General features: G+C 42.6%; 1 protein-coding gene across 1 annotated transcript in view; it reads right to left on the bottom strand.

Moving 5' to 3' along the window:
* Positions 1-6,170: 6,170 nt before the first annotated feature.
* rem2 (RAS (RAD and GEM)-like GTP binding 2) overlaps positions 6,171-23,274 on the bottom strand; it is a 30,104-nt gene continuing 13,000 nt past the window's right edge. Inside the window, exons 4-5 of the mRNA XM_084007712.1 lie at positions 21,437-21,614; positions 6,171-7,747 (exon numbers count right to left, since the gene is read on the bottom strand). Coding sequence (XP_083863838.1) covers positions 7,425-7,747; positions 21,437-21,614 — 501 coding nt within the window. The 3' untranslated portion in view covers positions 6,171-7,424. The remainder of the gene's footprint in view (positions 7,748-21,436; positions 21,615-23,274) is intronic.

Here is a 23,274-nt window from a genome sequence, read left to right as displayed (position 1 = left end):
CTTAAGTAAAACTACGTGTGGGATGAGTATCAAACACCGTCTCCTGCTCCTTACCTGAGTGCACCCCCTGACTATAGAGTACAATTAAGTGTAAGGAGCAGCTTGGCCACTAGGGGGTGCAAGTGTAGCGTTTATTTTCAGTGCTGTTCTTTCAGCTTGAAATGTGTAGAGCAACACAAGCTCTATTGTGTGAACATAAAGTCACTTTTTTGTTGTTGCTGTGAGCGATATGGATGCTAATCCAATTAAGCTTGTATACGAATGTACAAAAAGTACACGTCAGACATCGTCTGTTCCCCTGAGCCTCGTGCTTCCTCATAAATCCTTAAGGGAAAGATCAGGCCCTCGGGAACGGCTTTGTGCTTCAGCGGCGAGCTCTTTTTTTGTCGCAGGCCTGTGGGAAACGCATTCGCTTCAGTCACAGAGGGGAACATCGATCATGTATTGATTTGAAGATGGAAGGCCTTTATCTTGGCAGATGCATCTCAGCAGATATGTGGAGCGAGATGGCACGCTCCATCAGTGTGGGTCCAACAACAAAGACCACTTCACCCCCAGGTCATAAATACACTGTAATACATTCACAGTTTGATTTGTCCACACCGACGACATGCAGCGTTCCATACTGGACATACCGACCCCGATATGTGGTAGAAAGTCCAATTCTAGTTTTTCTTTGGTTGTTTTTTTTTACATCCTTTTAACCTATTTTACGAAATACATTCATTCATTTTCAATCCCAAGATATTAAGCAAGAAAACATTGACATGTTTAAAAGAAACATTGTAATTCAATCCAACACAGTAGCTTTGAAAAACCGCCGGTTCTGAAAGCTCTCTGCTGGCCATCAGGGGGCGACTCCTCTAGCTGCAAAAAGAAGTCTGATTGCATTGAAGTCTATGAGAATATGACTTCTTAGTTGATTAATTATCTCATTAAACATTGTAAACATTGAGTTTATGGTCTCAATCTCTAGTTTCAAGTCTTCAATACAGCACGATGCTCATTTAGTACCCTGTGGTCCGTTTAGGTATGCTTCAGGGCGGGGCTACCTTGTGATTGACAGGTATTTGCTGTGGCTTTGATATGTTTATAAGGATGTTTCTGATAGTTTTGACCTTCTGCATATGTGAGTTATTGTAAAACATATTTTAGAAAAATCTTCCAGTAGATTATAGTACAATAGGCTACATTACCGCCCAGCACATAAATCCTTCAGCAGACGCCCCCCCCCCCCCCCCCCCCCAAAAGAAGGTAATTAGCCTATCTAAATGCAGGTTCTGCATTGGATTGCATCATAAAAGACAAAAGTGTGAAAGAAGAAATTGGACACATTTGTCTTTGAAGAATACTAAAAAAGATGAACTTTCTCAAACCTAGAAAAAAAAGTAGATTTTAAGTATTAAGATCTATTTTTTTTCTAGTTGGGTTTTGATATGTGCCGACACCTCACTCCAATTAAGCAGAATAAAAGTTGGTTTGATGATCAAAGCCAGCAACAATGATAACCTTTGAAAACTCGGCATCAAAGTGTCGCCGACTCCACGGGAGGAATCTCAACGTTTCCTGTGACTCTGAGACTAGAAAGCCAAAGTTTCCACGATGCAGAAAAGATGGTGTGTTACACTTAATAAAAAGGATTCAAATCGACTGTGTAATTGATAATTATTCATAATGGCTGAGTGCATGGATTACTGCTCACCATTAAGAAATTATTCAATTAATGGATCGTTGAATAATGAGCGTTACCTCAAAGTGACTCCGAGAGCAGAACGTTGGCAGTTTTCTCACAAATATGAAGCTTTATAAAGTCACAATCAGATTTCTGCCACGTCGTTAATGCACAGCTTTTCTTTCTCTTTTCACTATGATGTCAATTGTTGATCCTTTAACACATCTGTTCGTTTTCCCGCTGATCCCTAAGCTGCCACCTGGTAGATAGCTTTTAATTTGATGATCCGTTAAGCTGGAACTCATCACATAAACTCATGACTTGATCACTTCTTATTAGTGAGCGAGAGGAATGCATTAATTCATTAAATTATAAATTGCGCATTAAATCATCGTGAGTGATGCAGCAGTTGTCGTACGCCAGGTTGGGTTTTAGTTTCATGGTGCTGCTGATAGACACTCAGTCGTCTATAGGGGGCAATAAACTGAGATTTCAGACACTTATATACAGATTAATGTCCCAATCATTGGAATTTTGCATCTATAAAATTTGACACATTGCATTGTTTTTTTTCCAGGAACTTTCAAGGACACTTTATACTTCCACAACTTTAATATGAGAATTCAGGCACTCAAATATAATGGCAGAGTGTAAATGCACCGTATAGTAAATAATACTCCTTATGTATATTGAAGAAGCGAGAATGTTAATAATTGAGCATTAGGACGGAGTCAGGTACGACAGCGTATTAGGGCCACTGTCGAAAAAAGAAAAAAAAACGGAGCAGAGAGAGGTGGGCAATATTCTGAGATTAAAAGTCACAAATTTGCTAGTTTTAAAGTGGCAAATTTGCTAGTTTATTACGATGCTAACAACCGGCATTTATGCTAGCTAACTTCCCATGAATGTAGCTTTTATCTTTCTAATTAATCCATCCCGTGTGTCAATGCTTTGCTAAGGTCCTTAGGGTGATGGCTCTTGATGGTTAGTGTTGGTTAACTTTATATGGGCCAAATTGTCATCTTACGGTATGTGTGTTTGTTGATCGGGTGGTTTGGCTAAGTGAACAACAACAAGTGAAAGCTACCGCTAGCTTAGGCAAATTACCTGCTCAATAAACACAAATAAGATGACAATTTGGCCCATATAAAATTAACCAACAATAACCATCAACAGCCATTACCTTAAGGGCCTTAGCAAAGCATCACACGTTGGGATGAATTAATTAGAAAGATAAAAGCGACATTTGGAAGCGAAGTTAGCTAGCATAAATGCAGGTTGTTAGCATCGTAATAAACTAGCAAATTTGCCACTTTAAAACTCGCAAATTTGCCAGTTTTAAACTAGCAAATTTGTGACTTTTAATCTCAGAATATTGCCCGCCTCTCTCGGCTCCGTTTTTTTTTTTTTTTTTTTTCGACAGTGGCCCTTATACGCCGTCGTATCAGGCTTGCAGTTTTCTTTCACTTTAAACGTTTGAAGAAAGCGACGAAGCGTGTTTCCTATTTTCCCGTCCAACTATTTGAGGTGTTTGCGAGGTGCAGTCATTTTTTCGCCTTAAAATTGCATTCTCTCTACTAACCAGCAGGGGGCGACTCCTCGGGTTGCAAAAAGAAGTCTGACTTCATGGTCTATGAGAAAATTACCCTACTTTCACTTGATTTATTATCTCAGTAAACATGAAACAAACCAATGGGCGACGCCTCGATGACTAAATCCACTTCTTATACACGGTCTAGTTTTTGCATCAGAATTCAGGCGCTCAGATAAAATGGCAGAGAGTTAATACAGAGCACTTTATAGTAAATACTTTACTCCTTGTGTTTATTGAAGAAACGATATTAATTGAGCTTTAGAGGTGCAGTTAGATTTTGTTCCCTATGTACGGAGCAGTCATTCTTTTGCCTTAAAATTGCATTCTCTCTACTAGCCAGCAGGGGGCGACTCCTCTGGTTGCAAAAAGAAGTCTGATTACTTGATTTATTATCTCAGTAAACATGAAATGCCGGATTCGAGGCCTTCAAACCGTAGTCCACAAACCACTGGGCGACGCCTCGATGACTAAATCCACTTCTTATACACGGTCTACTTTCCGCATAATGTTCAGGCACGAAGCAGCTATAGTTCTACTCAACGTATTGACCAGTATCCACGTGAGCTAATGTCCAGATCAATACTAATCTCGTTGTGATGGCATCCTGTTATAGTTTGACATATTTTTGCAGAAGACGCCGCTCGCCTTTTGACCCGCTATTAATCCAACCAATAAACGAGGGTTGATTTGTGTCTTTCGTCTCCAACCAGCCTCGACGACCACGTGGCCTTATCTCCCTCTCACTCGCTCCCCTTTTGTTGTGCTGTTATTATGGCTCTGCATGTATATCTGCACCGCTCCGGGAGACAAAGCGGAGGAACAATGACCTTTGAGGGTACCATGAGAACATTGCCCTCTTGAAAACAAATCACGTGGATTCCTCTCGGGGATCTGACAACGCGTACTTTAACGCCACTCGGTGTCTTGGCCATCACCATCGCCCAGATACGCTACACAAGCTTTGTTTTACCTCTGAACAAACGAGCCCCACAATCTGCATGTCATTAGTTATGCACAGCACTCTCTGAAAATAGTCTTTCTTTGGTGCAAAGTGTAGCAGTAAGTTCGACTGGCACACAGTAGGTGGTTCTTTTCGGCTTTTAAAGCTCCCTCTGTCTTCCCTGCTCTCGAGAAAGTGCTCCTTCTGGCCCGAGAATCACAACAAACGCTTGACGGAGTGAGTCAGCGACGGAAATACAGACAGAGAGAGAGAGAGAGAGGGAGAGAGAGAGGATTTCTGTCATGATTTGAGAGACTGATAAGATGTCACAAAAATAAATTGTATGGCATTGTGCTCGTTTCCATCTCCATTTGCTGCGGGGCTTCCGTGCAGCTGTCAAACGTCTGCTATTATCTGACAGCTATCTGACCTGTTTCCGGGCCCATAATGTGTCATTTTCTTGTTCCCTTCCAGACGTGTCGCCTAAAAACCCAGCCGGTCTGCGTCCAAGGAGTTCACCTGTCACCTTCCTCATCGCCACCCATCTCTCATCCGAACCCGCCCAAGTACAAACAGAACGGAAGCCTCCTCTTTCTGCAAATCAACATAAATATAGGACGTTTGAGATGCCAACAGACCCTAGGACTCATCATCTCCTTGACAACAGTCTCCAAGCAACCATTACTCCTCAAAGCATTTCTCCAAGCCCATATCTCTCTCTCTCTCTCTCTCTCTTCTCAACCCCTCTGCCTCTTTGCCAGTATGCCTTCCTCTCAAGAGTCCTCCCATTTGTCCACTCCGGATAGTTACTTCACCGGCATCAGAAAGCTGAAATCCACAGACGTCTGATGAGATCTCGTCTGATTGGCTGCAGGGAACCGTGCTCTTTTAATTTGGGAGACTCCAGCTAGGGAACCAAAATGCTTCTTTGGTGCATTGGAGGGGAAAAATAAGGAAGGAATAGATTAATCAACTATTAATGAACTCACCCGCTAGTTGTGAGGAATCAAACCCCGAATCCTAGATAATTAGCTTAACTAAAGTAAGTATAACTTAATTTAAAGTCCCAGTCCCGGATCGAGGGCACTCTGTCAGATTTTGAATGTTTACAACTCTCAGGCTCCTCCCCCACGACCACTGAGCTCCTCCCCTACGACCACCGAGCTCCTCCCCCACGACCACCGAGCTCCTCCCCCTCGACTCCGTGCCCTTTGAAATCCCTTAGATCACACCACCTTTGAAACGCGGGTCCGATGTTTTATCACGGGCACCGTCGCCATCTTTCTTTTTTTCCTTCTTTTCCACCGGTGTTTTCTTTTCCTTGGTTGTTTTGGACCTCCTCGTTTGGGTTTTTAACGAGGAATTGGAAGCTTGTTGCTACTTCCCTCCGCCTCCCCGCTGTGATAGTGGAACGACCCGAGGGGGGAGGGGCTCTGTGTGTGCACGAACACAGCCCTGCGTGCTGATTGGACAGGATGATCCGGGCGCTGTCGATCTTTGCAAAACAAACAACAGGCTCTACGTGCACGTAGAGGCACGCTTTTTTTTTCTAAAACCGGATGATTTATGTTGTTCTATCGGAATGTCGTCTTCAGTGAATATGATCAAAATAATGTTGCCGACTGGGACTTTAAGTAACCCATAACTCTCTCTCAACCGAGCAACGGCTGTAATATAATTTGGTTCGTAAATGGCCTCATTTATATAGCGCTTTTCTCCAAAGAGCTTTACAGGAATGACTGACATTCACCCATTCATTCACACACCGACAGCGGAGTCAACCACGCAGGGCGACAGCCAGCTCGTCAGGAGCAATTGGGGTGAGGTGTCTTGCTCAGAGACACCAGGCACTCAGCTTGGAGCCGGGGATCGAACCGGCATTCTTGTGGTTGCCAGCCAAACGCTCTACCTCCTGAACTAGAAGGAAAAAAAAGAGGACAAGACACTCATTCAGGATGTAAAACAGAAATGAATTTATTCTCAGTGGAAAGACGAGTGCTTAGTAGACTGTGACGAAGGAGTGAGCGGCGTGTCGGTGACGCCACCACGAGCTCGATGGGGAAATCCAAACAACGCTTCCAGAACATTCTCTTTTTTGGGGGTCACCTGCATGGCCAGCCCCCCACAGAATACACTCTCAACACACAAGAATGCCAGCAGGTTAAAAAAGAAAAACATCAAACGGCCACAGGTAGATTAGGTTTTCTCTCGTTTGTCCTCCTGTGCTTCGAGAAACATCCCAGCGTTCGGTGACTCAGCGTCTATTGAAGGAAAGTTCAGTCCGGTCATCCCTGCTGACGTCTTATTCCTCGTAGTTGACCTGTTCTCTCTTCGGTAAAGGGTTTTTTTCTTTGTGCTGATCGCTCACGATGCACCCAGCAGAAAATATGGCTTGGGCGCCGACGTTTTTTTATTATAAGCCTTAGTATAAAAATCACAGATGAACGTGGTGGAATCGTCAAAACACTTTATGGGACACAAAAGGTGGATGCGGTGTGAAGAATGCACGTAGGACCTTTTTTTTTTTTTTTTAGAAAGGTAAATAAAGGGTCTTGCCTTCGAGATGGCAATGCTAGGAGACACTAGCTGGATTGTGCATTAGCTAACGGCCACTGAGGTTCAGTCAACCCAATATCATGTAACTGTCAAACCTACAGGGTCTTAGATCGTCTACTCAGCATGCTAGAAAACAGGGTTCACAATAGGTATACATTAGATTGCTATCAGTCTCTACATAATCAGTGCGTGCTACCTGGGTATGTGTTTATTTGTGACCCCCCCCTCCCCCTCCCCCGGCATTCGAATAAGCATCGAGCATCTCTCTCTACTGTCACCAATCTTCTCCCTCCTGCTCTCAGCAGGTAATGAGTCCTTCGCTGATTCACCCCGAGCAGCAAAATCAAGCTCGCCTCCTTATCGGTTCGTAGCCTCCAACCCGGACTCCTTTTCTCTCACAACTGGTTTCACAGATAGGGAGGAGACGAAAAGGTTGTGGTGCTACGATTCCAGGCTGATTTCGGCTCCGTCTCCACAACTTTATCCTCCCCAGTTTAAATGTCTGTCCTTCCACTCGAATCTGCAAATCTTTCATTTGACCCTCTTCTCCCCGTCCTTTTCCACCTCCCCCTGCCTCCATATCCTTGAATCTGGTGTGTGTGTGTGCATCTCTTTGCCTGTGTGTGTGCGTGTGTGTGTGTGTGTGTGTGTGTGTGTGTGTGTCACAGTGCACTGAGGTCGTGGCAGGAGCGAGACTTCTGGCGGAGGATCTTGCTGCCCCGGTTGCGGCTCATCTCCCGGTAGCGGCCCCGATCCCGGTCCCGGTCTCTGCCGTAGGAGACCAGCCCCGACAGGAAGCGCTTGGCCCGGCTGGTCAGGCTCTCCCTGCGGCCCGCCCCGGGGTCCCCGTCGGTCCACCCGGGGCCCACGCAATCGCCCCTCGCGGTCCGGACCGCGGCCTCCAGCAGCTCGTTGGTGCCGTGGTCCAGCGAGGCCGAGAGCTCCATGTAGACGCAGTCGAACATCATGGCGCTGGATTGGGCTTCTGGAGAGACAATTAAATATGTTTGTACGGTGCATTTTATATAGTATATTTATATAGTATATAGTATAATATTGGATCATGACACACTCAAGTTAATACCTCTGGATTACCAGTTCACCCACCGATGTTTGGTGAGTCTGAAACATTCATTTGTAGCTTCTTATGCACCAAATTGACCTCACAGTGTTTAGTTTTCTCATCTGATAGCTATGATTAAAAGAGAGATAGTCACAAAGGAGGATTTTAGAGGATTACGATATATCACGAAGGCGACAACTGCAAAATATGCCTCTTTTCAAACTTATCATTTGTTCAGATTCTGTATGATTGATATCACATTTAAAGACGAGCATGAAAGTCCATTTTGTAGCACCGGGTAGACCAGAATAATCAGATAATTGGAGCATGTGATTTATTGATTGCTGTCTGGGATGCAAAGAGAATTTCAACAAATATAACTAAAAAAAAAAAAAGATTCTTTGAAGATGATAATCCCAGCTTTAATACAAAATGAAGAGAAAAGTGGGAATAAATTAGAAATGAAAGAGTCACAAAGCAAAAAATTGTTAAACCTAGAATTTAAGATTTAAGAGAAATAACCTGGATTTCCATACTATACTTTTTATTTTCCCCATGCCAATTGTTTTCTAAAATCTACATGTGCTTTCTCTCATCAACAGTCCAAAATTATTAAAAAAGAGCCAGAAAGCGAGACAACGAATCTGGAAGGATGGGGTTAATGTTGCCACTATAGGTGCTCAAATCTCTTATGCTGAAATAGAAAAAAAGAAAATCAATGTGTCTCCCCTGGATAAGAACAGGTGACTAAACGTGTTGTTGACGAGGCTCGGTATCTCATCTAAAAGCTCCTGTCTGGCTCTGGTCAAACATGCTGGATGATAAGGAAAGCTAACAGATACAGATCATTCTGCAACCAATGGGCTTCGCTGGCAGCTCAACTATATTTCAGCTTTTATTTATTTTTTATCTCCTCTCTCAGAGCCCGTATCTGAGCCCTCTTTAGCTCTCGATATTAGGGTTTAATATTGGTATTCAAGATAACAGTTTAACGCATACACTGCATGTGGTGTCATAGAAACATTTTATGTTGTTTTCTATAAAAACACCCAGCTTGTAAATTAAGATTTTTTCTTTATAGTTAGATATGAATCTTAACACGTGAGCCTCTTTCTAACGTTTTCTGGAGCTTTCTGCTGCACGTTCATCAGTCGATGGAGCTCAGTTGTCATGGTGATACATCTGTTGACAGGCGACTGAGCAAACTCCACTTACAGAAAAAAAGTAAGCCATTCATTCATCTATATCTGAAGATGATTTACTCGAGACCCGTTTCCTCTCTTTAAACCCGTGTTAATATTCTGAGTTATCGATGCGATGGGAGATGTTAATCTGGCTCGTGTGCGGCTGCATTTACATACATATTTAGTGAGCGTAGACAAATTTGATAAAGGCGTTATAATCCTGCTGCACAGCAGCTGTCGACCCCGTAGCACCGCCACCTAATACTGGCTGAGGTAAGACAGGGAGGAGAAAAGGCAAATCCCAAACCGGCTCAACGGGGCTTATCCTAATACCAACGACAGCTGATTGAATCCAACAAGATCTTTATAACTTGTTGAAAGAGAGATAAATTTAATTAGAGGAGGATAAACTAAGAGAAGGTAAACAGAGGAGACAAGGAGAGGAAACAAGGAGGCTAAAGTAAGGAGCAAGAAGAGAGGAAACAAGGTGGAGAGAACAAGGAGCAAGAGGAGAGGAAACGAGGAGGAGAGAGTAAGAAGTAAGAGGAGAGGAAACAAGGAGGAGAGAGTAAGAAGTAAGAGGAGAGGAAACAAGGAGGAGAGAGTAAGAAGTAAGAGGAGAGGAAACAAGGAGCAAGAGAAGAAGAAACAAGGAGGAGATAGAAGTGAGCAAGAGGAGAGGAAACAAGGAGCAAGAGAAGAAGAAACAAGGAGGAGATAGAAGTGAGCAAGAGGAGAGGAAACGAGGAGAAGAGAGTAAGAATTAAGAGGAGAGGAAACGAGGAGGAGAGAGTAAGTGAGAGGAGAGGAAACAAGGAGGAGAGAGTGAGTGAGAGGAGAGGAAAAAAGGAGGCTAAAGTAAGGAGCAAGAGGAGAGGAAAAAAGGAGGCTAAAGTAAGGAGCAAGAGGAGAGGAAACGAGGAGGAGAGCGTAAGAAGTAAGAGGAGAGGAAACAAGGAGGAGAGAGTAAGAAGTAAGAGGAGAGGAAACAAGGAGGAGCGAGTAAGTGAGAGGAGAGGAAACAAGGAGGAGAGAACAAAGGGCAAGAGGAGAGGAAATGAGGGGGAGAGAGTTCACTGAAAAAAACGATTTTGTGGTGTAGTAATATTTACTAGGTTAACTGTCACAATTTTTATTTTCTAATTGTAAGTATCAGTGAGAACTGGAATTATTCAAGTAAATCTATATATGTCATTCATGTAATAAATAAACAGTGTGGGAAGAGTAAGTTTTACTACATATTTTCACATAATATTCAAAGGTTTCATATCATTGCACATGAACTTAGAAATATCAAGTAAGTTTTAATAGTGTTTCATGTTATGAATCCGCACATGCGCCTTGTGACCATGCTCGCCTCCAGGACGCATGCACGTCTTTGACCGCGAAACCACATGAAGACGGGGTGACTGCGGTCAGGATTAATGGCGGCAGGAGCGGCTAAATCACCTTGAAGGTAAGTCAGTCCGGGTTTTCCTGCATATGAAAAGTTCAAATATAATATGATGATAATATAAAATGTAACATGACCCCACTTGCCATTACCATAGGCTACATGTACTTACTATGGTGACTAAACGCAACGTCCCTGTGGACTTTGGTGGTGCACCCCCGGGGTACAACAGTCGGACCTTGCTGTTCCGATAATATAGCCTAATACATCCATGTGCTGTTCCCTGAGTAAGTGCACGAGTTGTGAGCTCCACCATCGTTTTTGATAATTATCTTAAGTTTAAACCGAGTGGTTTGTTTTGTGTTTATGAAACGTGTAGCCTAGCTCCCGGACGGTCGAGCACGTTCTTTTTTTTTTTTTTTCCAAACTTTATTTTGCAGTTTTCCATTAACAAACATACAACCTCCAAACATAGACCCCCTCCCTCCCCCAAGGCTCTTAAACAAAAATTAAAAATACCAAAAAACAAAACAAATACATACAAAAATAGTCAGACAGTGACCTCTTATCTTAACTTCAATCAATTAATGTTTTGAGCATGTTATAAAGTGGTTCTAACTATCCAATACAACTTGTATCATTGAAAGGAAAAACCTTCTACAAATTCTATAAAGGGACTCCAGGTAAAAGTGAAGTTTCTGTGGGCTTTACTTATTTTGTATCTCAGTTTCTCTAAAGGTAGAAAAGATAGAACATCCCTCAACCATTGTAGAAATGAAGGGGGTAAGTTTGATTTCCAATTAAAAAGTATGATTCTGCGTGCAAGTAGAGAAGCAAATGCCAAAGCATTTGCCTGCAAATTCGAGACTTTGCAGCCTGGAGGTGTTACACCGAAAATGGCTGTGTGATAGTCAGGCGTTATAGTCTGACCACAAATTTTGGAAAATACATCGAATATCTGTCTCCAATAGTCATTGAGGGATGTGCAAGACCAGAACATGTGTCCTATCGTGGCAGGTACATAGCTGCACCTCGGACAACTAGGATCTGCAGAGGGAAAAAGTTTCGACAATTTATCTCTTGAATAGTGCAGGCGATGGAGTACTTTAAATTGAATTAAACCATGTCGTATACACAATGATGAGGTATGAATACGCTTTAGACTGTGCTGCCACATATCTTCAGAAAGCTCAACCCCCAAATCTTTCTCCCATGCCATCTTAGTTTTATCCCATAGTATTGGCTTCAAGTCTCCTATCATATTGTAAATCACAGATACACGTTTCTTCTCATAAGGATCCAGTCCTAGAATTGCATCTAAATGATTCTTAGGTGGTGGGAAAGGAAATGAGGGAAACCGTTCTCTGGTGAAGCTACGAATCTGAAGAAATCTAAAATAATGCGATCTGGGTATATTGTGGTCATTTTCAAGTGTTTCAAATGAAATAAACACATCATCAGGATACAAATCACAGAAGAACATCAGCCCATTTCTATGCCAATATTGAAATGCATTATCGAAACCAGATGGAAGAAAGAGGTAGTTATCTGCTACTGGGAAATACCTGCTATACTGCTTTAAATCAAAATGCCTCCTAAATTGTAACCATATCCTAAGTGAGGCTTTCACAACCGGGTTCGTGAACTTTGTACTACAGTTGTGTGGTAACAATGATGTAAGTGTTGGTAAAGGGTTGGATAATAATTCCATATGAACCCAGTCTGGACCCTGCTTATTCTCATATGTATCAATCCAATGAATTAATTTTACTATGTTAGCAGCCCAGTAATACCAAAGAAAATTGGGTAATCCCAGCCCACCAGCATCTTTAGGAACCTCCAGATAGTTTTTTTTCATCCTAGGGTTAGAGTTGTTCCATATAAATGAAGAGATTAGTCTATCTAGCTGTTTAAATGTTTTCATAGGGATATATATGGGGACCATCTGAAACACATAAAGAAATCTAGGTAGGACCGTCATTTTAACTACCGTATGTTAATGCGACCTGCCAACGAAATTGGCAAAGCGGACCATTTCCTAAGATCTCGAGCACGTTCTTTTAATGTGAAGTTGACGGTGGTTTTCATAACAATGTAGGATATAATGTGGTGGACATGTTTAGGGCTGCAACGAGTGGCATATTTAACTATCCGAAGGTTCGGGGTCACTACTCGAGTAGTACTGGAGTAAGTTACTCCTTTGTCGACTGGGGGCGGGGGGCACTCGTTAACCGTCGCATCCAGTGTTTGCCATTAGGCCTCGCCTGCCTCTCTCTCTCCCTCCAGCTGGCGTAACGTTAAACACAGGCACATGGACGGGTCGCGTAGCAACGGTAATTCTTCTGCCCCTCTGTGTGTGTGTGTGTGTGTGTGACGGTGTGTGTGTGTGTGTGACGGTGTGTGTGTGTGTGTGACGGTGTGTGTGTGTGTGTGTGTGACGGTGTGTGTGACGGTGTGTGAGAGCACGGAGCGCGCCCCGACCCCCGACACCGCTGCTTAGTCTGCCCCAGCCCAGGGTAGCTGTGGCTACAAACGTAGTTTACCATTACCGGTGTGAATGAATAATGGTTACTGTGCGCGCTTTGGATATCGGGTACGACCGAAAAGCGCTATATAAATGTAATCTACTGTCCGACCGAGAGAGAGAGACAGATACCCCTTTTCCACCAACGCGAACCATAGTTCAAGAGCCGGGCCGGTGCCGTGCTGGTTCGCAGTTGGTTCAACTTGCGAACCGTCCGAGAACCTGTTTGCATTTCCACCGGCTAGAGAGCCCAGAGAGCCACGTCATTACGTCACTGTATACGTCTGAGGTTTCCCCGCAGCGCTCATTTCAAGCATAGCAGACATGTCTCTTCAGAAAAAGTGTTTATTTTGGTAAATAATACAATAACAATAAAATACACAAAATACTAAAATCACAACATTTTTTAAAGTGTAGAACAGTGTGTGATCAATAGATCAGAGTGTTTGATGTTTAGTCATCTGCAGGTTGGACCTCCGTTCAATATCGCCGATGTCCGACAGCTCTACAAACACAAACCAGAGAACAGCGGTTTAATCACAAACGTGTCCACCAGTTTTCCAGGCCGAGAGCCGGCTCTTTGTCTGTGGAAACAGGAAGAACTGGTTCGCGATTGGGCACCGGCTCCGAACCGGCCCTCAAAATGCCTCGGTGGAAAAGGGGTACTAGTGGTTAGAGTGCAAGCCATTTACCCATGTAAACATATATGCAGACGACACCGGTTCAAATCCCGCCTGGAGGTCCTTTGCTGCATGTCACGTCCCCATCTCTCTCACATGCTTCCTCTCTGTCCACTGCTAAATAAAAACTTCTCTACGCTGGAAGAATATCTTAAATCTTTTTTTAGAAAAAAGTCATACAAAAGCATGTCGAAAATTCACGAAAAAGTCAGTCAAAATAAATTCTTGAAATATTCATAAAAAATATTAAAAAGTCATAAAAATCGCTCATATCGCTTGTCGCGTGAAGTCTGAGTGTAGTGAGTCCAAAACAAGCATAAAAAGACATGGTCAAATTTTTCGGGGGAAAAAAAAAGTCATACTATAGCATGTCGAAAAAAAAGTGAAAAATCGACAAAATTCATAAAATGTTGTAAAAATGATTTAAAAGCCATAACATATGCTTGTGTATCGCGTGTCAATCAAAGTCTGGGTGAAGTGAGTCCAAATAAGCCATAAAAAGGGTTGTTCATGGCTGGCAGGTGGCCTAGTGGTTAGAGGGTTAGGGTTAGGGTTAGGGTAATACCCCTTTTCCTAACCGGCCCTCAAAATGCCTCGGTGGAAAAGGAGAGCGAGCGAGCCCCGGTCTGACGGTGCGTTCAAAGACGCTCCGTCACAGTGTGTGTGTGCGCACCTATCTCTCTCGTGCCCATGGAGCTATAGACTGACAAATAGGCCTATATAAACACACGCCTGGCATCACCAGTCTTTAAAAGCTATTGGTGCAGTGAGTGTGGTTGTTGTGGCCTCATAGTGTGACAATAAGTGTGCATATTATATTCAGAACGACATGGGTTTGACAATGGTACAGTTTATTTTGGTTACATGATTCTGTAGTTTTAATGTCTTATCTTGTCTATGTTTTTTTGTCCTTCAGCCCAAACCACCGACTTTCTGCTGTTGACACAGTGCCCTCTCAAGCAGCAACTACAGCAAGCAGTGTCACAAGCAACGTCATCTGGCTATTCAGGTAAAAAAAAAAAAAAAGTAAAATATAATTTTAAAAAATGTGTAGTGCTTTGCACTTAATAAGTTGAAAGAGAACATATACTATTCCAAATTAAAATGAAGCAGAATATGTTTTAAATTTTGAAGTTCTGTGCTGCGCAGCATAAAATGTAATGGCTACAAAAGTTGAAAGGACAATCTAATGTTGTATATATTCTAGTGATATTAATATAGCCCAATAAATGCTGCTTCTCCATTGTCCTTGGTATTCAAGTAACTTTGAGTATGATGCATTAATCATTTGATTTCTTTGTATTTTACAGCCTCCACCGGGAAAGTTCTTCTGCCGCAGTATTTGATTTGAACGGCTAATGTAAGGTAAATCTAAAACCCTCGGTACCTATCATTATTAGTTTTAAGTTGACTTTTAGACTGATATGAAAATCTAGTTCTAATCAGGTTTGATTTATTTCTGTGTGTATTTTCCAGATTCCAATCATTTAAATCAGAAATTAAGCTCTACTATGCACCTGAACATGGATCCACATATATTTTACAGGGTATCAGCAGAGAGGCAGCTCAAGAGGACCAGGCTGAGCAAGTCCTGAGGATCTGTGTCTACCACACAGGAGAAGAAGATGAAGGTGCATCCGACGCTGATGTGTCGATTGTGGTTGAAGGGACTGAGGTACTTGACAACTGTGGAAGTGTTGCAAAGGCCTGTCTCCTGCTGATGGGCATTGTTTATGCCATGAACTTGAGTTACCCACCAAAAATGAAGTACACTTTTGAAGTGTTCCAGAAGCTTCTTCTAGAGCTTGATGTCCTTAAGCTGTCCCCAAAGATCCTGTCTCTGCGAAACAAGCTTATAGCTTGAGTGCACATGTTTGACCCAAGAGTTGTCCTTTCAAAGAGGGAACCAAAAGAAAAAAACGGCACATTTGTTCATGTGTCTATGTTCTCGTTTTAATGATGTTATTTTTATTTCAACTTGTTGCACTTTATGAATGTGTGCTGTCTTCGGGTCGAGGAAGAAGGGGAGGAATAGAGAAAAGGAAGGAAGGGAAGTTAGATCAGCATTTTCAAGGTAAACCAGAGGTTCTCAACTGTTGGATTGTGGGGCCATTTTCAAAGGGTCACAGATGTGAGTGTTGTATTGTTTACAAACCTTTTAAAACATGTTTTATTGAAAAACATATTTTTTCACAGAAAAATAAATGTGTTGAATTAACAGCTGCCTCATTTTTAAAGTCATTGTTTCAATACACAAAAACATTAAGAACAAATTTAGGCAATTTAAACTGCAGAAAATATGTAAAATGCTGTGTAAATGTTACTTACATATAGTCCATAAATAAAACTTAAAAAGGTATTTAAAATTACCTTGAAAGGCCATTGATTTTTAGGTGAGATTTTTCAGTTTGCAGCAGTCAGAGTCTGAGTAAAACTTACAAAGAAGGAGAGAGTAAAATTCAATGTCCATATTAATAATAATCAGTAAATTACCTGAGGTTTGCTAGTAAAAGTAACTTGTATCCTGCAAGTAAGGTTTACTCGATGATCGTCCTTTTAGAATTTACTTACAATTTCTAAGTGCAAAAACTTTCCCAGGTTTTCCTAAGTAAATAACACTCCAAATTTTTTTCAGTGTAGGGAGGAAGAGGAGAGGAAACAAGGAGCAAGAGAAAAAGAAACAAGGAGGAGATAGACGTGAGCAAGAGGAGAGGAAGCAAGGAGGAGATAGTAGGGAGCAAGAGGAGATGAGACAAGGAGCAAGAGGAGAAGAAACAAGGAGGAGAGAGTAGGGAGGAAGAGGAGAGGAAACAAGGAGCAAGAGAAAAAGAAACAAGGAGGAGATAGACGTGAGCAAGAGGAGAGGAAGCAAGGAGGAGATAGTAGGGAGCAAGAGGAGAGGAGACAAGGAGCAAGAGGAGAAGAAACAAGGAGGAGATAATGAGGAGGAAGAGGAGAGGAAACAAGGAAGAGAGAACAGGGAGCAAGAGGAGAGGAAACAAGGAAGAGATAGTAGGGAACAAGAGGAGAGGAAACAAGGAGCAAGAGGAGAGGAAATGAGGAGGAGAGAGGAGAGTAGAAGAAACAAAGAGGAGTGAGTCACAAACACAGACGGAGGAGACGCTGAAAGATGACGACAGGAAAGCTGACAGATGAAATGAACAAGCGGGAGGCAGAAAGAGACAGACGGGCGGAGGAGAGAGAGACAGACAGAAAGAATGCCGACTAAGCAAACGGAGCCAGAGTGCATATGAATCAAAACCACAACGAGGCCATATTGAGCAAATGACGAATACATTTCCCAGCGAGTTAGTGTGTGTGTGTTAATGCTGGAGAGTGAGGGGAGGGGGGTGAAGGTGAGAGATAGCAGAATAAAAGTGTCACTCTGTGCCATAAATAGACTTTATGACTTGGGCGCTCTCAGCCGGGCCCCGGGTTCTTTAAGGAGGATGTTAGTTAGCCGGGCAGGCGTCAGGCTCACATATCACAGAGAATACACTCGGCCTGTCAGGAGCCAACATAAGAACATCCTTGTCAGGCGCCGCGGGAACATATTTCCATATCGCTGACCACATCACTGCCTCTGGGAGTTTTTTATTTATTTATTTCTTTTATGGAGAGAGAGAATGTGCTGAGTATAGGCCTCTCTCCCTCCCTCCACTCGCGTCATTAGGAATATCCCGACGCCGCGGCTGAAGTCGAGTCGACAGCGATGTTCAGGCACGGATGCGCACAAATTTTACACTCGCTGCCTCGGTTTAACTCGCACAACCAAGCGAAGCAAACAGGAGTCGACCCCCCCCCAAGACTGTGTTTCTACACTTCCAGACAACAAACAGACACACACTTTTTTTCTATTCATATGTCCTCGTGAGAACCTTTTACTTCGGGATGGGGCGTCTGTCTCACTCCAGTGTTAAAGTGGCTCCAACCATGAGCCCTGCAGAACCCCTGGTTTCATACTAAGACGCCGGTTGTCCTCAGTGATGTCCCGACCCGTCTTAAGACCATAGACTAGATATGATGAAACACGGACCTGTCTCACTAACCACACCTTTTTTCCACCATTCATATCTATACAACCTACATTGTTGAGATTGTTTACTACAGCACAAAATTGTTTATCTTTAAGTCTGGCGGATGGAGGGCACTCTGTCAGATTTTGAATGTTTCCAACTCTCACGCTCCTCCCCCACGACCACCGAGCTCCTCCCCCACGACCACCGAGCTCCTCCCCCTCGACTTCGTGCCCTTTGAACTCCCTTAGATCACGCCACCTTTGAAACGTGGGTCCGATGTTGACTCTGGTTTTATCACGGGCACCGTCGCCATCTTTCTTTTTTCCCTTCTTTTCCACCGGTGTTTTCTTTTTCTTGGTTGTTTTGGACCTCCTCGTTTGGGTTTTTAACGAGGAATTGTTGCTACTTCCCTCCGCCTCCCCCCTGTGATAGTGGTACGACCCGAGGGGGGGAGGGGCTCTGTGTGTGCACAAACACAGCCCTGCGTGCTGATTGGACAGGATGATCCGGGCGCTGTCGATTTTTTGCAAAACAAACAACACGTAGAAGCGCGCTTTTTTTCCTAAAACCGGATGATTTATGTTGTTTTATCGGAGTGTCGGCTTCAGTGAATATGATAAAAAAAAATGTTGCCGACTGGGAGAAACAGATCGATGAATTGAACTTTGAAATGTATGAGTAAATATCTTCCTTTTTTTCATATCCATCCTGATTAAATTATTTTTCACACTTTCTTTTAGCTCCGTTTCAGAAAAATATCAGGGGCTTTAGCTTCCTAGATGACGTCCCCAGCTTCTCATTTACTCCGACTCTGCTGTTTTGTGATGCCGGTGCACTTGGCTCAGCCTATCCCTTCGACCTGCTGTGGTTTTTTTATACGAGGCCCGTGGGTCCCATTCATACAACCCGACCTGTAACTTGTAAGCAAAGAGCTGAAAATAAAAAGCCGGGTAGAGCCAACGATCTTTACACACATAACAGTCATTTTAACATCAAAACCGCTTTAACGCTAAAAGCTGAATCGAGTGAGCCCGAGGACGCTTTCCCCTTGTGACGAGTCGTCATTTCAACCTCCTTTGTGTCTGAAAGTTGGGTTCACCTCTGGTCACAGGCAATTTCTGCAGATTACAAGATGAGACAATTTACCTTTAAAGCCCGACTGGCAATTTTTCTGAATAGCCACTATATAAGGGTCAGAATGGGACAGAATGGGCAGGCCGGGATCCAAAATCAGCTAGACCTCCCTTTGTAAAAAATGATATCCTCAGTCTGAATGGCAGCGAAACAAGCCCCACTCTCCAACACACACACACACACACACACACACACACACACCGTTCTCATGCATTCAGCCTGCCACTCCTCTCCTCTTCCCTGTGATCTGATTCCTCGCTATGAAACGTTGCGATGACATCAGACAGCGAGAAGATGGAGAGACACGAAGCCGCGCGTCTGCTTGTTTGTACGTTGCCAGTTGTGCACATACGGCGAGAGCAAACGTACATAAAGACAGAAAAGAGCAGCGGCGTCCTGCCGGAGGGAGATAATCCCAACAGAGATGTGCCAACGACCCGAGGGATTAGGAAGGGGACAGACGGGGGTAATGTTTGCAACAACAGCAGAAGATGTCTTTATATCTGATGATCTGACATTTAGGTTTTAGGAGTACACACACACACAAACTGCAGCGATGACTAACGTTTTGAATTGATCCATCTTGTGAACTGTGATGCAAAGTTCAAATCAAGGTCAAACTGTGCTGCGAGGCTTTTATCCCTCTCAGCTACAGTCACTCTGCTACCTCTCTGTCTTTGAAACATTTATGATATTCAGACAGTTTGATGGCCTGCCACAGAAAAAAGGGATTGATTCATTTTTATTTCATAATTCATATTAGATTTCTGCATCCAAACAACACTTTCGATGTATACGATGACTTTTTTTTTTTGACTCAGTCTGGACAAGACGATCAACCGACTGACCAACAACTACTATCCAGGTTTGTTTCAGGACTAATCAAGGCACTGCGACAAATCACAGAAGAAAAGAACGGGATCTGGTTTGATTTTCAATTTATTTCCTATAATAATCCTACAAGGTTGACACTGACTTTTGGATGTTTTAGCCGTCACTGTCTGCAAAAACAATTAAAAACAGAGTAATCAATTACTTTGTGTGTTATATTAGTTCCAGCAGATATTGTTTTCCTGTTCATCATTGACAGAAAGCCTGATTACACCTAATGTTCAATGTGGTAAAACAAACAAACAAACATAAGAATAAAAAAAGCCATGTGGATGAATAGATTTTCTTTACTAGCCTTTATTTCCACACTTTTTGGAAATAAAAATAGAACTTTCCTCCCACGAGGAATTTCCAATGGAGCATTTATCCCTGATGTTGCAAACAGTGAACAACTTGATTTTGCTGATCAAAAGACAGATACCCCAAAAGTCTCTCGACTGGAGACTGATGTTGGCTTGGAGGTAGATTCATGGTAAAAAACACCAAAGCAGAGGGATGGATGAGCCAAGACAGAGATAAACAGAACATAGTGTAAAAAGAAGGGATGTACGATACGAGTAAATGCACACTTCCATTCATCTAAAGGGAAAAATGTGCGTAAATGCACATATAGCCACAGTAATAACAAGGCACTTTCCATTTGAGATCTTTCATTTGGAGATCCACTTGAAAGGCATCAAAAAGAAGCGAACAAGAGAATGCTTTTCAATTCTTTCTTGTACATTTCCTTTCTTGCATCATTGACCCAGGAGGTGTTTTTATATAAGGCACTACACCATTACTTGTTTTTTGGACATGTTTCCGACCAAAGTACAAAATGTATTTGTTTCAACGTACAATATGACATGAAATATAGTACTATGACTTATTTATGATTCTTTTTCTCCAATATCATTTTTGGACATTAACCTTAACCCCAACCCTAACCCTCTAGCTGTAACACCAACCACAATTTTCTCATTTTTGCTTATATCTCGGGAATGGGGGGTGGTAGAGACTCGGGAGTGGGGGGTGGTAGAGACTCGGGAGTGGGTGGCATCAGACCTAATTCAACCCTTCCGAAAAGCCAGTCTTGAGCCCACGTCTCTACGACTTATCGTTCTGGAGATACAGCCAAAATAAACCCTAACTCCAACCCTAATTGTAACCCTAACCCCAACCCTAACCCTAAACCATTTTCATACCATTTGTATTACTTTTGATGACATACATTTTTATGCCATACTACGATTTTTACATCATAACATACTATGAGCTTATATTCTCTAGATTTTTAAATGGCCGACTGACTATATTCTGACTTTTTAAATATCTTCTGCCCTACAACACTATTACTCTTTGAAAATGAAATACTATACTATGAATTTTTTATGACATTTGTGGTCTTTTTTTGAAAGACAAAATCTAATAGGACTTTTTCTGACCCTATGTGCTTTCATTTTGGAAAGAAGTTTAGATGTATGTTTTTTTATTCAAACAAGTTAGCTGTATAAGCTAACATTTCAGCAGATAATCACACCCTTTAATCCATTCTTTGCAATATTGCATATATTTTGCTTCAGCCTTAAAATATATACCACACCCCTTTGCTCAAAATTCTGCAAACCTCACTACAGCATGTGGAGGAGTCCACAGCTTGACTTTGACAGACCCGCCATGCCTAGATATCGTTGCTGAGCTATGAATGGACAATCGCTGTTTGGGGGGGGGGGGGGGGGGGGGTAGCTTTGGCAAACGGCCAGATGCAAAGCATATATGACAGGATAACATCACGGACACCACTTGCCTTCTGAGCTGATTTCACGGGAGCGGACAAGGTCGCTCTTGTTGCCCACCAGGATGATTGGTATTTGTGGCTGGGACTCCCTGAGGAGGAGGCGGAGCTGGGCGGTGCGATGGAAACTTCGCCTGTCAGTCACCGAGAAGACCAGGATACACACATCACACTGTAGAGTGGACAGGTCCTGTGGATACAAACACACACACACATGAATAAAACAGCATCCTCAGTGGAGCAGGTTAGTAACGCACAGATGGAGGAGAGGTCCGGTGACAGCTGAACAGGTGTGGAATGTCAGGTGTAGCTACACATTACACAAGATCCTTTACACGCACATCAGCAAATGAACAATCTGTCCTCGAACAACAGGTTTGAACTCAAATTCCTCCTAAAATTCCTTGTTATGCCACTGGTTAGCTGAAAGGACATCAGTGCCAATGACAAGCAGGCGCCACCCAAGTTCTTATCACCCTCCCATGAGAGGATGCAGAGGATCAACTTGACTGGACTGTTCACTTTGAATGTCCTGTTCTTTTAAAAGTGACCACCAAACATCCTGTCGGGGCTTCTTGTCACACAGGCTCAATTAGTTAGAGTGGCTTCAACAGAAACAGCGGCTTGGATCTCCCCAGATTCTCTCAGCTGGGCTAACGTTGGACTGAAGGTGGTTCATGAGGGTCACGGAAAGGTTCTCCTGGCTGAACTAAATCTCAACTCAAGTCATCGTATCCGGGGAAGCGTCGATGGCCAGATCCCTTCCAGCCAATCATTTGTTGACCAAATTATTTATCAGTCAAAGGTCTCATAATTCGGTGAGCGATATTAGACGCAGGGACCATACTGCCATATGGTTCAGGGTTTAGTGAAATTAATTCCCCCGCGGCTCTGAACGGCAGAGTATAAATGCAATCCAATTTAAGATTTAAGTCTGAAGCAGCCGGTGGTCATAAGGATTAGGGATGCACCGTTTATCTCTCACATTATTGTAGCTTTTTAGATATTTTTAGTCTTTGTTCAGAACACGACCAAAGAATGTCAACCTTTTACTGTGTGGTTCCTCATGATCCCCTTAAAGCTGCACAAATATTTAATCGATATATGAGTTCATAATTAAGTTTTTATTGGTTGTTTATGAATAAAACTGACTGTATGTGTAGACAGACGATGACTAGCTGGTTAATTTAGCCAGAGTTACTTCCCCTCTGGAGGAGGAGGAGACCAAAAAGGAGGTAAAATACCATATTTGACCATTTTATTGAATTTTTTGACTCACATTTGCCATTTGACAAGAAACATGGCTGCCAAGACATGTCCAAGACATTAATGCTTTAAAATGACCTGAAAGTTACTCCAAAAGTTAAATCAATGTGAGATCACATTTTTATCTGCTCATAACGGGGATTTGTATATATTTTTTTACATTTAGAAAGGGGCATCAAATGAAAAACATTATATGTCTTGTACAAACATTTTGGATTTTTGACAACCATGGCATCATCACTATGCATTACGTTTTTAGGGTTCTGTGGAATTAGCAGTGCTTCTTAAAAGCCAGTGGGGTTTAAGAGATTAAAACCAAATATTTATATCTGAAGTTGGACGAGCACAATCAATACAAACTATTTTTCTGCCAATAACAGGAACCTGAGACCAGACGCCACAGTATTATGCCAGTCAAAGATCCATTATAAAATTATATATAAAAATATGGGTTTCTGCTTGTGAAGCACAGACTGAGACTGCCGTCTTCAAATGCAATTTGAATGCAACCGTATTTCTGGTCACTGTTTATGACGCAATGCCAGGAAATAAAGTTGATGTTTTTTTATTTGACCCAACTGTAA

Source organism: Eutrigla gurnardus, assembly GCF_963514095.1.
Source record: "Eutrigla gurnardus genome assembly, chromosome: 4".
Lineage (NCBI taxonomy): Eukaryota > Metazoa > Chordata > Actinopteri > Perciformes > Triglidae > Eutrigla > Eutrigla gurnardus.
The sequence above is the reverse complement of the archived record's forward strand: the minus strand, read 5'-3'. Positions and strand labels throughout refer to the sequence as shown.